This window comes from Nycticebus coucang, chromosome 13 (genome assembly GCF_027406575.1).
Source record: "Nycticebus coucang isolate mNycCou1 chromosome 13, mNycCou1.pri, whole genome shotgun sequence".
Lineage (NCBI taxonomy): Eukaryota > Metazoa > Chordata > Mammalia > Primates > Lorisidae > Nycticebus > Nycticebus coucang.
The window spans coordinates 65,121,270-65,138,719 of NC_069792.1; the positions used below are offsets into that span (position 1 = coordinate 65,121,270).

General features: G+C 35.9%; 1 protein-coding gene across 4 annotated transcripts in view; it reads right to left on the reverse strand.

Moving 5' to 3' along the window:
* The window catches only part of UBR5 (ubiquitin protein ligase E3 component n-recognin 5), a 156,916-nt gene that overhangs the window by 95,642 nt on the left and 43,824 nt on the right, over positions 1–17,450 (reverse strand). For 2 of the 4 annotated variants that reach the window (XM_053558541.1, XM_053558540.1), the window contains exons 5-9: positions 16,907–17,026; positions 6,764–6,953; positions 6,422–6,581; positions 5,552–5,701; positions 3,655–3,866 (exon numbers count right to left, since the gene is read on the reverse strand). In XM_053558541.1, coding sequence (XP_053414516.1) covers positions 3,655–3,866; positions 5,552–5,701; positions 6,422–6,581; positions 6,764–6,953; positions 16,907–17,026 — 832 coding nt within the window. The remainder of the gene's footprint in view (positions 1–3,654; positions 3,867–5,551; positions 5,702–6,421; positions 6,582–6,763; positions 6,954–16,906; positions 17,027–17,450) is intronic. The other 2 variants (XM_053558544.1, XM_053558542.1) reach the window with 1 other exon arrangement.

Below are 17,450 nucleotides of genomic sequence, written 5' to 3' on the forward strand. Positions count from 1 at the left end.
CTCTTACAATTTCCCCAAAGCCTCTGTGCTTAAATGTACTATGGTACTTATTCAAAAGGATTAACACTATTTTTCTTCTCCCTATAAAAATTCTTACCCTAACATCTAACATCTTACCCTAACACACAATATACATTTAATCAAGTCATCTAAACGAACAATGATCGAATGGCATGACTTTCACCTCTGTCTCCATGGGCTTTCAACATTCCTATGATAATATTAGTTTTGACATTTAAATCAAAGAATAATTTGGGATAATAAATATTTATAGTTTGCAGTTACCTCAAATATTTTCAGTTTGAGATTATGCCACAAAGGCTTACAGAAAAGAGAACATTCCATCATTAACAGAATTTTATTAGCCTACAATATGGCAAAATTAAGAATTATTTGTTTTGGGCGGCACCTGTGGCTCAGTCGGTAGGGCGCCAGCCCCATATACCAAGGGTGGCAGGTTCAAACCCGGCCCTGGCCAAACTGCAACCAAAAAATAGCCAGGCATTGTGGCGGGCGCCTGTAGTCCCAGCTCGGGAGGCTGAGGCAAGAGAATCGCTTAAGCCCAGGAGTTGGAGGTTGCTGTGAGCTGGGTGAGGCCACGACACTCTACCGAGGGCCACAAAGTGAGACTCTGCCGCTACAAAAAAAAAAAAAGAAGTATTTGTTTCTCGGGCGGCACCTGTGGCTCAAGGAGTAGGGCGTCGGTCCCATATACCAGAGGTGGTGGGTTCAAACCCAGCCCCGGCCAAAAACCACAAAAAAAAAAAAAAAAGAATTATTTGTTTCTCTAAATAGATATTGGAAAACTAGTTACTAATCCAGTTACTTTACCAATAGAATGCCTCTTATAAGCTAAGAAAAGTCAGAGTGAACATTACTATGGATATTAACCACACTTAATATTTAAGAATGGTGGATTAGGTCATTTCTGAAATTAAGCTGCGATGTATATTTTAAACTCCCACCCCCAACAAAAAAGCAATACTACTTCCCATGTTTAGAAGGAAACCTGATGCCATAGGAAAAAAATAATCAGGAATTTCTGGCTTCACTGCTAGCTTTTCCATTAAGAAGCTATGTTGAACACAACCCAAGACATGCAGTTTCCTCATCCACAAAAATGAATGGATCAGAAATAAGCTGTAAGAACTTTTCCAGCTATAAAATTCCAAGTTTACCATTATATACAAAATTAGGACTATTCTTTAGCAGACTTGATATGGTGGGGATGTAGAAATATACTATTCTGTCAAAATTATGCAATAGCTACCAAGATTTAAAAAAAAAAGATTGTAAAGAGGTCCACATTTGAAGAATAAATATTGATTTGTATGAGTAATCATCATCTGTCTCTGAACTAGACTTTAAGTTTCATACGGACAGGCTCGGTAGCTGCTTCTGGTGATAAATATAGCTCCAGTATAGCTCCTAGCAAACATCACATTTAGAAGCAATCATTCAATCTATGTCTGTAGCATGGTGGAGTTAAAATGATGGATGCCTGGTCTTCAAGTGCTCTGGTTTCCAAAATGGCCTATGCATGATATTCAAACTTACCAGACTCTCAACAGACCCACCCCTTACTCCTGTAGACAAGTCTCTTCCACCACTGGTACCTCCTTGAATCAGTGGTAGATACCATATGCATTCTGACACCCTATCTTCCTGTGTTCTCTACCTACCTCTCCATTACCTATCAAGCCTTCCCCCAAAACCTTCCACTCTCCAAGGATCAATACTGCCACCAGTCCTGGGAAAGCAGTATGGTGTCACATATTGCCCATTTCTTCATGTGGTATTTATCCTGTTCCCCTGTATAATAGATTTCATGTTGCCCTAAAGTTACCTGAAAGCAAGGTCTTGTTTCCCTTTAACAGCTTTCTATATTCTCTGAGGGTAGCACTGACCCTGCAAAAAAGCATCTAATGGTATCTGCTGATGACAATGATAATCTTTAACAGTTTAATTGAGGCTATAAGGTGTTTTCTTTCCCAGAATTAAATATTGAATAGAAAAAAAGGATGTAATACTAGATATAGTTTCTTTCATATACTGCTATTTTCCTTTCGTTCAATATCTAAAGAACTGAGGAAATGACATGCTGAGAGAATCTTTTCAGTATCATGATGTCACAGTGCACTTAGTAACTATCTCTGAAAACAAGTTGTACCCAACAGTGTGCTTATCAGTAAAGATCAACAAAGGCTGGCTAAATTTGACAGTGACAATGGCGAGGCGGGTAGCTTGCTAAACTTGTACTGTTCAAAAACATTTTCATTAATTAAATATAATAGATGATAAAGAAGCCTAGACTAATATGTGATAGCACTACTAAAACATGATTCATGAGTCCTCTATTACTTCTTGCCAATTGAAACAGACGTAGCCGAGCATGATCCAGACAGAAAAATAGCAACAGTAATAGTGTACACAAAAGAAAGAAAAATAAAAAATTAAGAGCCTAATGGTTTAAATCACTTTCTACCATTTGAAACGTAAGTAGAACACGGAACATTTCTAATTTTATGGAAATAAGAGAATGTAATTCAGGGAAAGTTTGGCAGCTATCTCAAAGAAAACAGAATAACCTTTTCCTTCCAAAGAGACTAATTGAAATTCATGTTCTTTCTTGTATTCAAACTTTCCACATGAACTGAATACAGAGGAAAATAAATGAACTACATCAAGACTCACAGTAACTATGGAAACAAATTTGGGAAGTTATTAATAACATTTTCTCTTTCAATATCCCAAATTCAAATTTCAAGAAACAAAAGAAATCCGTATCAAATTCTTATCTACTAGAAATTAACCTTAAAATTCCCATCTTCTTCTAGTTTACTTCTGCTTAAGAAAATTCCCTACACAACTAGCAGAAGAAACAGGCACACTGAAAAAACAAGTGGAAACATATGGCTTCCTATAATAATCTTCAAAGATGAATTACCAATTACTTTTACGATGAAATATACATACCAGCAAGAGGTGCACCAATGCTGTTTCACTTGTGGCACTGACGGATTTTAAATATTCAAACCAACTTAACCTAGATGTTTTCTAGAATCAAGTCATTGTTCTATTCCTTAGGAGGCAGACAGCAGAACTCTCCTACTCTACTCCTATTCATTCTCCCACAGTATTCAAACCAAAGGATCTGTTGGAACTCCCGGCCATTAAGTGGGAGAGCAAACTAATCAAAGAAACCCAGATCCCTAAGCTTGTCATGACATGCATGCTCTACCAATGACCAAAAACTTGCCCCAAAGTGGTATCCACCTGACTTTACAAATCTGATAGAAAAAATTTCTACCAGAGAATGTAACATCAGTTATTGGAGTAATTATCAGAAGTAGTCCTAGAACAGAATGCTTATGTGTTGACTAGAACTACCAATTTTGCTGGTTTACTTCATCAAGTAGAAAGAAAAATAGCATCATTAAACACATCTCACAGAGATGACTCATGCAATGCCAAATAAAAGATATTCTGCTTATTATTTTAAAACAAAAACAAAAATACCACTTCATGTTTGTACTTTTGTTCATTGAATGACAGTATAAAAATCTAAATAAATAAAATGGAGATGAGGTTGGGGATGGCGGGCCATCAGGAATCCATTTTAAATGGAAAAATGTATAAATTTTTTCCAATTACCTTATCAGGCCACCACTGTAAATCTTCTCCTAGCAATACTGGACTTTGCACAGGTGTATTCTTCTTATCCATGTTTGGCTCTCCTTCCTTGCTGGTAGAGCCCCTTTCATTATCAAATGAGGCTCCATCAAGCCACCTTCGTTCACGTAAACGCAAAACGGATTCACGTTCACGCAACAGCTCAGAGTCTCTCTCTAAGGGAAGAAGGAGAACTGGTATGCAATTGGGTCACACCAGTGGGATAAAAGTAAGCCACTCTCTAGTAAAGACCCTTCAGGATGCAACTAACAGCAGTTTATCTACTCACAAAAATAATTTATGTAAATGTCTATCTAATGAGGCGGCTGACATGCAACATTCAAAATATTAACCCTTTGAAGTGACTATATAAAAATTAAAACCTCACTTTTTAAAACTATAGATAGGGAGACTTTTCTATAGTTTTTCTACATGCTTTTAGAAAATTGCTTTATTTTGTACTAAATTGGGTTTTTTTTAATGGAGTTAAAATTTGGGGCTTTCATTAGAAATGCTTTTGATAAACTTTTTATTTATATATTATAAAATGTGCATAAATTGGAATTTCAATATATTAAGACACAAACAAATGAAAAATGCACAGGATTTTTGCTATAAATCCATTAACATAAACTGATAATAAAATTTTTCACAATCCAAGCCTTTGTAATAGGTTAGATTTTTATGAAGAAGTCTTAATTAAAATTTTTCAAAGAGCCAGAATTTTTATAGAAAAAGATTTATTTACTAAAATGCTTCCCCTGCAACTGTCTTACAAATCAGTATTTTTCAGTTTGCTCAAATATATTTCTTTGTAAAATAAGGTAACCAAAATAAACTTTCCAAGACTGAGTAATAAAGATTAGAAACGAAATTATAGTGAACCATATAAAACTGCCATATATGCAAGTCAAAAGTGCTTAAGTACTGGCTATTTCCTATGGTTCAAACTGTTAAGTAATGCCTACATAAAATGAACTTAGAGAAAGAAAAAGGGAGTTATTTATTTGTGTTAGATGTGTAGTATTTGAAAATGCATTACTTGATACATCTAAGGTAGTGGAGCATGAATTTGTTTTTAAATTCTTCAAACTCTTACATATATTCCAGATATTAAAAGAGCATCACAGATTGATTTTAAAATAACAAAGACTTAAATACTTAAATAACAAAGACTTAATATAACATGGCATCTTTTTTAGTTTATTAATGATCACTTATATTCAGTGATTTTTGTCTGTGTCTTCAATCAAATAGTTTTAATTCTGGAAAGTAAAAATATTGACTGAAAGTTATATTGCAAGCTAAAACTATCTACAAACATATAAAAAGAGAAGCAGGATTAATGATTTCAGTATCTATCTTCTAATCTCTACTGTGTACCGTATCTTTTAAGGATTTCAAACTTTTGAAAAGAGCATTTTAATAAACCAATCATTCCTATGTATTTAATACTGGCCAATTTCATTCTAACAAATTTCTTCACACTTTACTCTTTCATCTACCCAGGATTTAAAATGAACAAAGTAATCGCTTTATTTTAATGATAAGCTAAGGAGACTTATTTTCTGAATGCTGCATGTCAATATAAAGTAGAATTCTGCTTTTAGTTCAGAATCCATATTCCTAATTAAACATACAGTTAGGTTAAATTGTAATCCTTGATACATATTCTATAATGTTAAATAAGGTCATCTCTAAAATTCTACTGTGGCTCTTCAAAGTCAAAAATAACTTATCTGAATGACAAAGCATCCAAAAACACAAATAAGCAATGACTTCATCTACTCTAACATTAAAAGTTCAAATACTGTCAGTTCTACCACTGCCCTTCCATACAGCCAGCCTGTGACCAAATAGAAAAAAAATGCAAAATTACCTCGAGATGAGCCTAGCCTAGAAAGTGACGAACGACGAAAAGAGGGGTAACCAAAATAGCTAATGTCTTCAGAAAACATGGCATCTGCGTCAATAATGACACTTGGGTGGGCAGAATGAATGTCAGCATCAAGAAGAGACATAAGATCTTCTACAAAAGAAACAAACAAGTATCACTGAATTGGCTATAGAAAAAGTATCTGTAGACCACTGGAAATTTTTTTAAAATTAAAATATATTAAAACAAGGGGAAAAAAGCAACACCTAGGAATAACATTAACATTTAAGAAATAGATTTTAAGGAACATCAAGTACATAATTGTTGCCAGGGCCATCTACTAAATAATCATAAAGAAAGATCACGCTTTAAGATGCAATACTTAATGACATTACAGAGACAGCAAGATCTAAATGTGGTTCAGGGGCAGCACCTGTGGCTGAAAGGATAAGGGCGCCAGCCCCATATACCGGACGTGGCAGGTTCAAACCTGGCCCTGCAAAAAAAACTGCAAAAAAATAAATAAAATAAAATAAAATAAATGCAATTCAGTTACTACATATTTTCAGTTATGAAGGCATCATCACAAAACAACATTCTAGAGTCATCTGTACTCCAGTGACAAAGTTATGTCTATGTCCCATGTCTTTCTTGGGACTACGTACAAGCCCATCGAGCAAACATATTTCCCCTTTTTCCTTTAAAAGGAACGTGGCAATCAAATCAAGCAGCTCTACAATGAGAAACAGCTAGCCACCTTAAAAGGAATAGTCAGGAAAAAAAAAAAAAAAAAAAATCAAATATACTTTAAAATTCCATTCCCCAGTCAAAAGAACACTCCAGAAATGAAAGCCATGATGATGATCCACCAACCTCCAGGCAAATAAGATTCACTGGCTGTATCATCCCCATCATCTCCATCTTCATCATCCCGACTAAGTAAATTATTTACAGCGAGGTTTACATCAAGATTTGTTCGCTGAAGTTCTCGAATAATGACACTTCTGGATTTGCCTTGTAAAACAACTTGGGCCTAAAATAAAAAATAAAAAATAAGTACTATGCTTTCTTTTGATCAAATTCTTATCAAAATCAGCTTTCTAAGATCAAACAGAAAAGTAATATTTCATAATTCATGATAGGAGCTATGTCTACAACCCACCATATTCAGTTAAACCTTACCTCATCCTATGTTAAGTGCTCTATAATCCATACCTGTGAAATCAGCTCCTCTGGAATGACAGATGCTGGAATAACTGGCTGGGGCTGACTGCCCAAAAGCCCAGACCCTCGATCCCGTCCTGTCCGAATAACTCTAGTCTGTCGACGTGAATCTCGAGCTCCAGCCGATGATCTACCAGAGGATCCTCCTCCACTTCCACCCACTCCAGAACTCCAGCGGCTTCTAAATATTGGAAAATTTATATTTTCATTCTTTTGAGCTAATATAAAATTATTTATCTAATATTTTATAATGGTGTCTCACCTAAAAAAGGTTACAGAGCTGAACAGTAAAATCATTTTAAGGGACAGGGTCTTACTACATTGCTCAGTCTGGAGGACAATGTCTATTCACAATTGCAATCAAAGCTCAGTACAGCAATTTTCCTGCCTCAGTTTCCCAAATACCTGGGAGTACAGGTATGCACTACCACACCAGCTTCACTGTCTCAGTTTTTTTAGTTGCTTAAATATAAGTTCACTTTTTAGAAATACAAATATCATGCTTTTGAATCCTTTAAAGTAATTTTTAAAAGAGGCACATGCATAATTTCTGGTCACAACCCTAAAATGAACACATCTAGCCTTTACACGAGAGACCCATCAGACTTAACTACCAATATTATTGCATAAGAAGTAAAATTCAGAGTTTAGAACTCCAAGTGCTTTACTTGGAATAAAACATTCATTTACAAAAATAGCACAGCATTAATATTTAACACTATTAACCACTCTGACTAAGGGAAAGCTACTATTTAAAACATGTTCATTAATTTTTTCTTAAGAGAAAACAATTTAGAAAGTACATGACATCCTCATCTTCCCTTATTGTCCCAAACACAAAAATCATATCAAGTAATATAATCATAATACAACTCCTTTTCTACATTTAATCCAATCAATGCAGATCACTTTAGCCTTTTAAACAGGGCAGTGCCAGTTTTCTTTAAAATAAACCTAAAGATAGGATTTTTACTCCCAACTCCTAATGTACTCACCTAAGGCTGAAACCTTTACCTTCTCACTGTAAACACTTAGACCATCCAAACCGTTTTTTACCCCTTAAAAAGCTTTGACTATATTAACAAATAACAATTTTCAAATCAGTATACATCAAACTTCCTTAGTTTCTCTTCTTATTAATACTTAACTGGAAAGCCCAATTTCTGGCTGAATAAACAAAAACTTTTTAAAATAGTTCCCTCAGTGAAATGTAAAAACAAAAAAAAAAAAATCACAACAGCAACAAAAAGAAAAACCTCCAGGCTTGGCGCCTGCAGGTCAGTGGTTAAGGCACCGGCTACATACACAGAGGCTGGAGGCCTAGGCCTGGTAAACAACAACAATAAAAAAATACCTCCAGAGAAACTACTATCATCCTTTTTTTTTTTTTGAGACAGAGTCTCACTATGTTGCCCTTGGTAGAGTACCATGGCATCACAGCTCACACAACCTCAAAATCTTGGGCTTAAGCGATTCTCCTGCCTCAGCCTCCCAAGTAGCTGGGACTACAGGCACTCGCCACAATGCCTGGCTATTTTTTGGTTCTAGTTCTCATGGTTGTTTGGCAGGCCTGGGCTGCGTTCCAACCTGCCAGCTCTGGTGTATGTGGCTGGCGCCCTAGCAGCTTGAGCTACAGGCGCAGAGCCGGTTATCCTTTTGAAGGCCTTCTGCAGTTGTTGTTGTTCACTATCAATTCATGTTTACGCAGTATCTGTATCTATAGCCCATAAAATGCCCAAGATAACTTCGGAGGAAAACACTACACATCCACAGGGCTGCAGTATGAAACAGCACTTATTTCAGCTAAGTAACAGATTTTAGAAATGTCATGTTAAATGAAAAATAAAGGAGCTTCCCTTAAAGTACATTACATTAACAGAAAAGAAAACTAAGAAAATAAGTCCATTTATAATAGAATAAAATATACAAAACACTGCTAAAAGAAATTAAAGATAACACAGATAGGAAAGATATCCTGGGTTCACAAGCTGGAAGACTTAATAGTGTTCAGATGTCGATACTACCCAAAGTATTCAATGTAATCCAAATCAAAATTCCGGTAACTTTTTTTTAGAAATAGAAAAATTTGGGCAGCACCTGTGGCGCAATTAGTAGGGCATGGGCCCCATATACTGAGGGTGGCGGGTTCAAACCTGGCCCCCGCTAAACTACAACAAAAAAATAGCCGGGCGTTGTGGCAGGCGCCTGTAGTCCCAGCTACTCAGGAGGCTGAGGCAAGAGAATTGCCTAAGCCCAAAAGCTAGAGGTTGCTGTGAGCTGTGACAACACAGCACTCTACCAAGGGTGACAAAGTGAGACTCTGTCTCTAAAAAAAAGAAAATTTCCGGGCAGCACCTGTGCCTCAAAGGGTGCTGGAGGTGGCGGGTTCAAACCCAACCCTGGCCAAAAACTACAAAAAAAAAAAAAAAAAAAAATAGAAAAGTTCAACCTATAAATTTACATGGACTCTTTAGGATCATGACTAGCCAAAAGAGTTTTAACAAGGAAATTGAAGGATTCACATTCATAATTTCAAAGCATATAACAAAGCTACAGTAATCTAAACAGTGTGGTGTTGGCATACACAAACAGACCAATGGTACAGAAGGGAGCCCAGAAGTAAACCCTCAACTATACATGATCAAATGACAAGGTACCAAGAACACTCAACAGGAACAAAAATAGTCTCTTCAACAAGTGATACTGGGGAAACCAGATTTCCATGTGCAAAAGGATGAAATGAACCCTTATAATAAAAATTAACTCAACATGAACCTAAAGACCTAAATATAAGTCCTAAACTATAAAACACTTCCTAGCAGGAACATCAGAGAAAGCTTCAAATTCATACTGAATATGGCAATAATTTCTTGGATATGACACTGAAAATTCAGGCAACAAAAGCAAAAATAGACAAATGACACTACACTACTTAAAAACACTACATAAAGAACACAATCAACAGACTGAAAAGAAAACCTACAGAATGAGAAAGTATTTGCAAATTATATATCTGAAAAGGTTAATATCCAAAATATATAAAGAATTCCTACAATCAAAAACAAAAAGCCCAAATAACACGATTAAAAAATGGTCATGGGGGCGGTGCCTGTGGCTCAGTGAGTAGGGCGCCAGCCCATATACCGAGGGTGGTGGGTTCAAACCCAGCCCCAGACAAAACTGCAACAAAAAATCGACAGGTGTTGTGGCGGGTGCCTATAGTCCCAGCTACTTGGGAGGCTGAGCCAAGAGAATCGCCTAAGCCCAAGAACTGGAGGTTGCTATAAACTGTGACGCCACGGAGTCTGTCTCAAAAAAAAAAAAAAAAAAAAAAAAAAAATGGTCATAGGACTTTTGTCCAAAGAAAACATACAAATAACCAACAAGCATATGAAAAGATGCTCAACACTATTTATCATCAGAAAAATGGAAATCAAAACCACAATGACATCTCAACTAACACCAATTAAGATTGCTACTATCAAGAAAACAGAAAATTACAAGTGTTTGCTGGGATGTGTAGAAATTGGAACCCTTGTGCATCGCTGGTGGGATTGCAAAATGGTACTTGTATTTTTTGGAAAACAGTATGGAGATTCCTCAAAAAACATTAACATGATCCAGTAATTGCGCTGGGTACATATCTAAAAGAACTGAAAGCAGTATCTCAACAAAGTAACAACAGTCAACAGACAGCCAATCAAGGGGTAAAGAAACCAATGTCCATGAAAGGAAGAACAGATAAGCAAAATGTGGTATATAAATACAAAATGTGGTATATAAATAATATAAATTATTATTCAGCCTTTAATAGGAAGGAAATCCTGTCACATGCTAAAACATGGATGAACTTTGGAAGCAAATGCTAACTGAAATAAGCCAGTCACTAAAAGATAAATACTAAATGATTCCACGTGAAGCATTTAAAGTAGTCAAATTCACAGAAACATAAAGTGGAATGGTGCTTGCTAGAGCACCAAGAGAAGAGAAAAAAGAGAAGTTGTTGAATAGGTATAGACTATGGAATTTCCAGTTTATACAGCACAAAAGTTCCAGAGATCTGTTCCATAATAATGTGAATATACCTAACACTACTAGACTGTATACTTAGAAATGGTTAAGGGCGGCACCTTTGGCTCAGTCAGTCAGGCGCTGGCCCCATATACCGAGGGTGGTGGGTTCAAACCCAGCCCCGGCCGAACTACAACAAAAAAATAGCCGGGTGTTGTGGCGGGCACCTGTAGTCCCAGCTACTCAGGAGGCTGAGACAAGAGAATCGCTTAAGCCCAGGAGTTGGAGGTTGCTATGAGCTGTGTGATGCCATGGCATTCTACCGAGGGCCATAAAGTCAAACTTTGTCTCAAAAAAAAAAAAAAAAAAGAAAAAAAAGAAATGGTTAAGATGGTAAATTCTACATTTTTGTACCACAATTTAAATAAAAATCTAAAAATTCACTGAAAACTGAAACAAAGTGTTTTCGAAGAAAGCACTATTGGAGAAAGTAGACATGTTTTCTTTTCAGTTCATCTACATTAAGGCAATTAAGCAACAAAAAATAAGACAGGATCAATGAAACAAGGAGAAGTCTGAGAATCTGTCACAGTCAAGAGGAATTTAAGAAGAAATGGTGACTGAAATGTATTGTGGAATACTGAATAAGATCCTAGAACAAAAAAAAAAAAGAACCTAAGTAAAAACTAAGGAAATGTGAGTAACCTATGGACTTTAGTACCAATATTCATTCATTCTTTGTAATATATGTATCCTAGTAATATAAGATTTTAATACTAGTGAAACTGAATATACAGGAATCTTTAATACCATCTTTGTAATTTTTCTATCAGAGGAAAAACTGTCTGAAACTATCTCGAAATAGAAAGTTTATTTTTAAAGTTTAATTTAAAATATATATACACCAATGTATGCACGCATATGTGTACATACATTGTGTCTGATGTGTGTGACTCTGTATGCGGTGTACATTTCCAAGAAAATATCAATTAGTTCCAACATTTAAGTCAAGAGATTTCATGTAAAAATCCAAATTTATATGTTTCCTTAAGACAAAAAAAGGTAAAGAGGGGAGCAGGGGTTTGGATAAGGCAACCATGGCCCTATACTTTCCAATGATAAAAATCAGCTTATCAGCTGCCTCCTTTAAAAATGGAGCATCCACAGCCTAGGCAACAGGAAGACCACATCTCTACAAAAAATGTTTTAAAAAATTAGCCAGGCATGATGGTAGTACATGGCACATACCTACAGTCGCAGCTACTTGGGAGGCTGAGGCAGAAGGATCTCTTCAACCAGGAGTTTGAGTTTGCAGCAAGCTCTCATGCTGCTGCTGCACTCTTACCCAGTCAACAGAGTGAGACTCTATCTCAGATGGGGCACCCAGTTTGTAAGAATCCTACCAACTGCCACCTTACCCACCTTTTACAAGTACCTGCTTGGCTTCTACATTTTAAATTGTGTTCTTGGCTCAGTACCCGTTGCTCAGTGGTTAGGGTGCCAGCAATAAGCACCGGGGTTAGTGGGTTCAAACCCAGCCCGGGCCTGCTAAACAACAATGACAACAACAACAAAAAATAGACAGGCATTATCTGTAGTCCCAGATACCTGGGCGGCTGAAGCAAGAGAATCACTTAAGCCCAAGAGTTTGAGGTTGCTGTGAGCTATGATATCACAGCACTCTACCAAGGGCGACTCTGCCTAAAAAAAATAGATAAATAAAAATAAATTGTGTTCTAATTATTAGCTCAGATTAAGCCATAAATTAATAGAGTAGCTAAGTCCAATGAAAAGCAGCTTACACCTATCAAGTCCAGTGATAACAGAGTATTAAAAAAAAGAGAGAGAATATAATTTTTGCTACCAATAGCTCCATTTTAACCTTACTATTAAACATAAACAAACTCCTTTCTCTTTCCCCAAATAAATTTGGTGCTCTTTTACCCTTAAGCTGGTTTAAAATGAGTTTAATAAAAAATATCTAAGAGATTTTTTACTTATCTCCCAGGATAAATTTGAAATAATTAATTAATAAGGACAGAAAGCAGCAACTAGAAATCTTTAGCACACAAACCTACTAATTGGCAAAAATACAAAGGAAAATACATTAAAAGGAATACTATGCAGTCCTAGGAATTATCAGCCAAAACAAATTATCAATTCTCAATTTTCCCTCCCAATGGAAAAGAAAAACACCATCAGTTATCCTAAAATCTTCCAAATAAAGGTGTCAAATAAAGACCACTCACTCCTTTACAGGATACCTTTTAGGACCAAAAATGAGCAAGCCTGGACCCTGCAGGATGGAGAGGTAGAGACCAATGTCTGTCGAGACAGTCTCTTTCCTATTGGATTATTTATGGTAAATCTGAGGTTAAAGAGTCCCCTTTGAGGACTCAAAATCTTCCTGTCTTAAATTCTTTAATACATAACTTATAAACGTCTTTAAAATTTATTACAACCAACACAGAAATAGAAAAATAAAACCTCCATACATAGCATAGAAAATTTTATTATGAAGGAAAATATTTTGACTCTGAAAAATTTTTTCTTAATTTTACCATGTACAAACTGAGCATTTTCATACAGCCCAAGAAAAACAATTAGCCTTTTAGTGTTTATACTTTGTAGACATCTGCAAACCCAAATAAAAGTTTAAAAAAAAAAAAAAAAGACTGACTCGTAAGCACTATGACATTTTTCAGTGCTGCAATTCACGGACACAATGCTAAATAAAGCTTGCACACAGTCTGTTCTTTTTTGGGAGGGAAGGGGTGAGACAATACGGAAAAGAGAGGGTGGAGGAAGTATAGTGAAGTACGGATAAGGGGGGTTCAAAAAACTAGTAATTTTCTTTGCATTTTAAAGTCTTAAAATTAACCCTAATCTTATACGCAGTAAGTCTTTGAGGATTTTATTCAAGCTCAAATATACAACTATATTTCTTGTATACTTCATTAGCAAAGTTATAAAATTCTATAGTTCTATTTCAATTATCCTGTCATACATTCTACTGTAAGTGGTTACAACCAAGTTTTGTTTATTACAAAAAGAGGATTTAAATCTAGGAAAATTCAAGCAACATAATAAATGTGTTATAAACCACAGAATAAAACAAATTTCCATGAGACTATAATGATATAAATAATGAATAGAAAAGAATGCAAAAGAAATAAATGGGAAGGAGTTATAATTAATTAATTATAATTAATTAATAAATGGAAGAATTACTGTTTGGTCAACACCACAATAACAACTGATTCAGGCAAAGCCATCATCAATAGATGCACAAATCCGTTAGCAATAGTATGATGAAATTCATCGGATATTACACAGTCCCAAAGTATGCCCTCACAAAATACATATTAATGACAACGGGGGAAAGAGCAACTTTACATTGGGGAAACAGGTAAACACCACCTTACCTAAAGTAATCAGAGATAACAGCCAAATGAACTACTTGTATTTAATTGTGGGGAAAAAAATAGGCAAATTCTAAGCATTCTACAAAAGGACCACCAGTTTTTCAAACTCATCAGGGTCCTGAAAAAGACAGACTGAGGAACAGGCCCAGAATGGAGGAGAGGGAAGAAGCATGACCACTCGGGTAAATGCAAGTGCCCGGAGAAAAGGTATTAGTGGGACAACTGGCAAAATTTGAATGAACTCTGTAGACTAAGCAATGATCAATATTAATTTCTTGGGGGTTTCTGTTTGTCTTTTTGTTTTGTTTTATTTTTTTTAAAGACACCAGGTGTAGCTCTGTTGCCCAGGTTAAGAATACAGTGATGAGATAATAGGTCAATGAAGCATCAAAGTCCCAGGCTCATCCTGCCTAAACATCCCGAGTAGCTGGACCATGCCCAACTAACTTTTCTGTATTTTTTTTTTTTCACCACTACATTAAAGAGGATTTCTTTTCTTTCTTTTTTTTTTAAAGATCTAGAGTCTGGCTGTATTATCCAGACTGGTCTCAATCTCCTGGGCCTCACTGGAGGCTCCTGCCTCTGCCTCTGCCTCCCTCAGTGCGGGGATTATAGCCATGAAGCACCACATGTGGCCAATTTCTTAGCTTTAATAATATGATTATGTAAGATGTTAGCATTTAGAGAATCCAAGTAAAAGGTATATAGAAATTTTTTGTGCTATTTTTTAACTTTTAAAAAAGTCACATGATCTCAAATGAAAAGTTAAATTTAAAAATAAACCATGAGATTAGGAACAAATGCCACTACAGAAACTGATAAAACTAAACTAGGATCAGCAAATTTTTTCTGTAAAGGGCCAACCAGTAAATAGTTTAGGCTTTGGGAGTTAAACAGTTTACTCATCTCTGCTGTCATTGTCACAAAAGCAGCCATACATGGTAAATATGGCTGTCTTTCAATAAAAACAGGAGGGACTGGATTTGGCCCCAGAGAATATACTGTACTGATCCTTAAACTAAATAAAAAAATTTATCCTTTTTTTTTCCTCCAGTTTCTCACTCTTGTCACCTGAGTAGAGTGCCGTGCAGTCACAGCTCACAGCAACCTCAAACTCTTGGGATCAAGCTATCCTCTCGCCTCAGCCTCCCAAATGGCTGAAACTAGCATGCACCACAATGCTCAGCTAATTTTTTTGGGTTTTTTAGAGACGGGTTCTCACTCATGCTCAGGCTGTTCTCCAACTCCTGAGCTCAAGCAATCAACCCATCTCAGCCTCCCAGAGAGCTGAGATTATAGGCATCAGCCACCGCACCCAGCCAGAAATTTATCTTTTAAGGCAACATATTATTTAATAACTGTATGACAAGTAACAGTTATTCTTTGTTAAATGAATATAAATTTTTCTAGGTTTATCAAAGGAAATGAAATTTCATTTTTTATTACACTTTTCAGATTATTTTATGATCTGAAAGTTACACACTGTGTAACTAAGACTATTAAAAGAAGATACATATACTTCACTGAGACCATCAGTATTATTTCCTACTAATAAGCTAAAGAATGCCCCCAAGTAAATGACCTTCCTCCCACTCCAAAACACATTTAGTTCAGCATGAAAACATAAAAGCAAAAAAAGTAAACATTTAAGGATCCCAATTTTAAAAGCTAACTTTGCCTACCAATTCAGTGTCAAAATATAAAAAGCTCCTCCTCCCCTTATGTCTCAAAGCAATTTATATTGCTTCTAGTTATTGTATTTTTCTCTGATTAGCCTCTGAATACATATGCTGATTGACTGAACTGGTATTAATCATTAACTGGGTATTTTCAGAAAATCCAGCCCTTCAAGAATCAAGGTATTAAAATGAACGAAATTATCTGGTTTTGAATTTGCATATGGTTTCTTTAGTTTAACAGTATATAAACTTTAAATAAATTGGTAAAGGAGCTGGTATCTACTTTAAAAGATACATTTTACAAACATATTCCAAAAGCAAAAATAATTTTATGGAAGACTATAAAAGGTTTAATTACATAATTTACAAAGATTAATTCAGAAAGAACTAGCAGCTCTGGATACCAGAAAGCAATAGATATTTTTAATCCAAGATTAAGTCACAAGAAATGACCAAAGATAAAAATCATTTAAAATTTTAAATGACATAAGTAACATTATAAACACATGTAAATATTATATACATTTTTTTTTTTTTTTTTTGAGACACAGACTCACTATGTCACCCTAGGTAGAGTGCCATGGCGTCACAGCTCACTCACAGCAACCTCAAACTCATGGGCGTAAGCGATTCTCTTGCCTCAGCCCCCCAACTAGATGGGACTACAGGCAGCTCCACAACGCCAGGCTATTTTTTTGTTGTAGTTGTCACTGTTGTTTAGCAGGCCCAGGCCAGGTTCGAACCAGCCACCCCTGGTGTATGTAGCCGGTACCCTAACTACTGAGGAGCCTATATACTTTTTTTTAAAGGTCATGAAACCTGAGTTCATTGTAATTAACCATGTGGGTTATTTTTATCATGGTGGCTCATCATGAGTTGAATAGGCTCCTGCCCTGAGTTCAGGAGAATTTTCTTTACTCCATAACTAGATGTTATTGAAGAGGACTCCCACTCAGAGCTAGAACACTCACAAGACAATGGCAAACATTAGCTGATGCCTTCAATGGACCACAACTTACCCCAGTGTATTTCCTGCCAGCCTGCCCAGAGTCTCAGAACCTGAGAGAAACCAGGGGGAGTCGCTTGTCCTACCAGGCCTCGATGTCCTCCCTGCCCCCGAGTTGCTGTTCAACTTTGACCTAGGGAAAAATAAAAAGGAAAAATAATCATAGAACAGTCCCATACTGCTTAGTAGCAAAATTAAAATTCCAGGACTCACTGCTCTGGGACTTACTGTGGTAAAATATCAGCCTAAGGATTCCCTGATTATTACTAATGAACTTTATATTTCACATCAAAGAGCAAACATAACATCTTGTAGCCTAACAGTTTAGACCCTAAAACATCCTTTCTGGAGCCAAAGTCCCCCAAAGTTAATAACAATTTAGCATGGTTGAAACTGTTTCCATGTTTTAAATGTAAATGAATGTTAAATAGTAAATTATACTTTAGTTTTTTTATATTAATCATGCTTTCCTTAGAAGCAGCCAACTGAAACTCATACATTATCTAATATCCTTTTTCATAAACATGCTGTAATTTTTAAAGACCAAAATTTTTAAA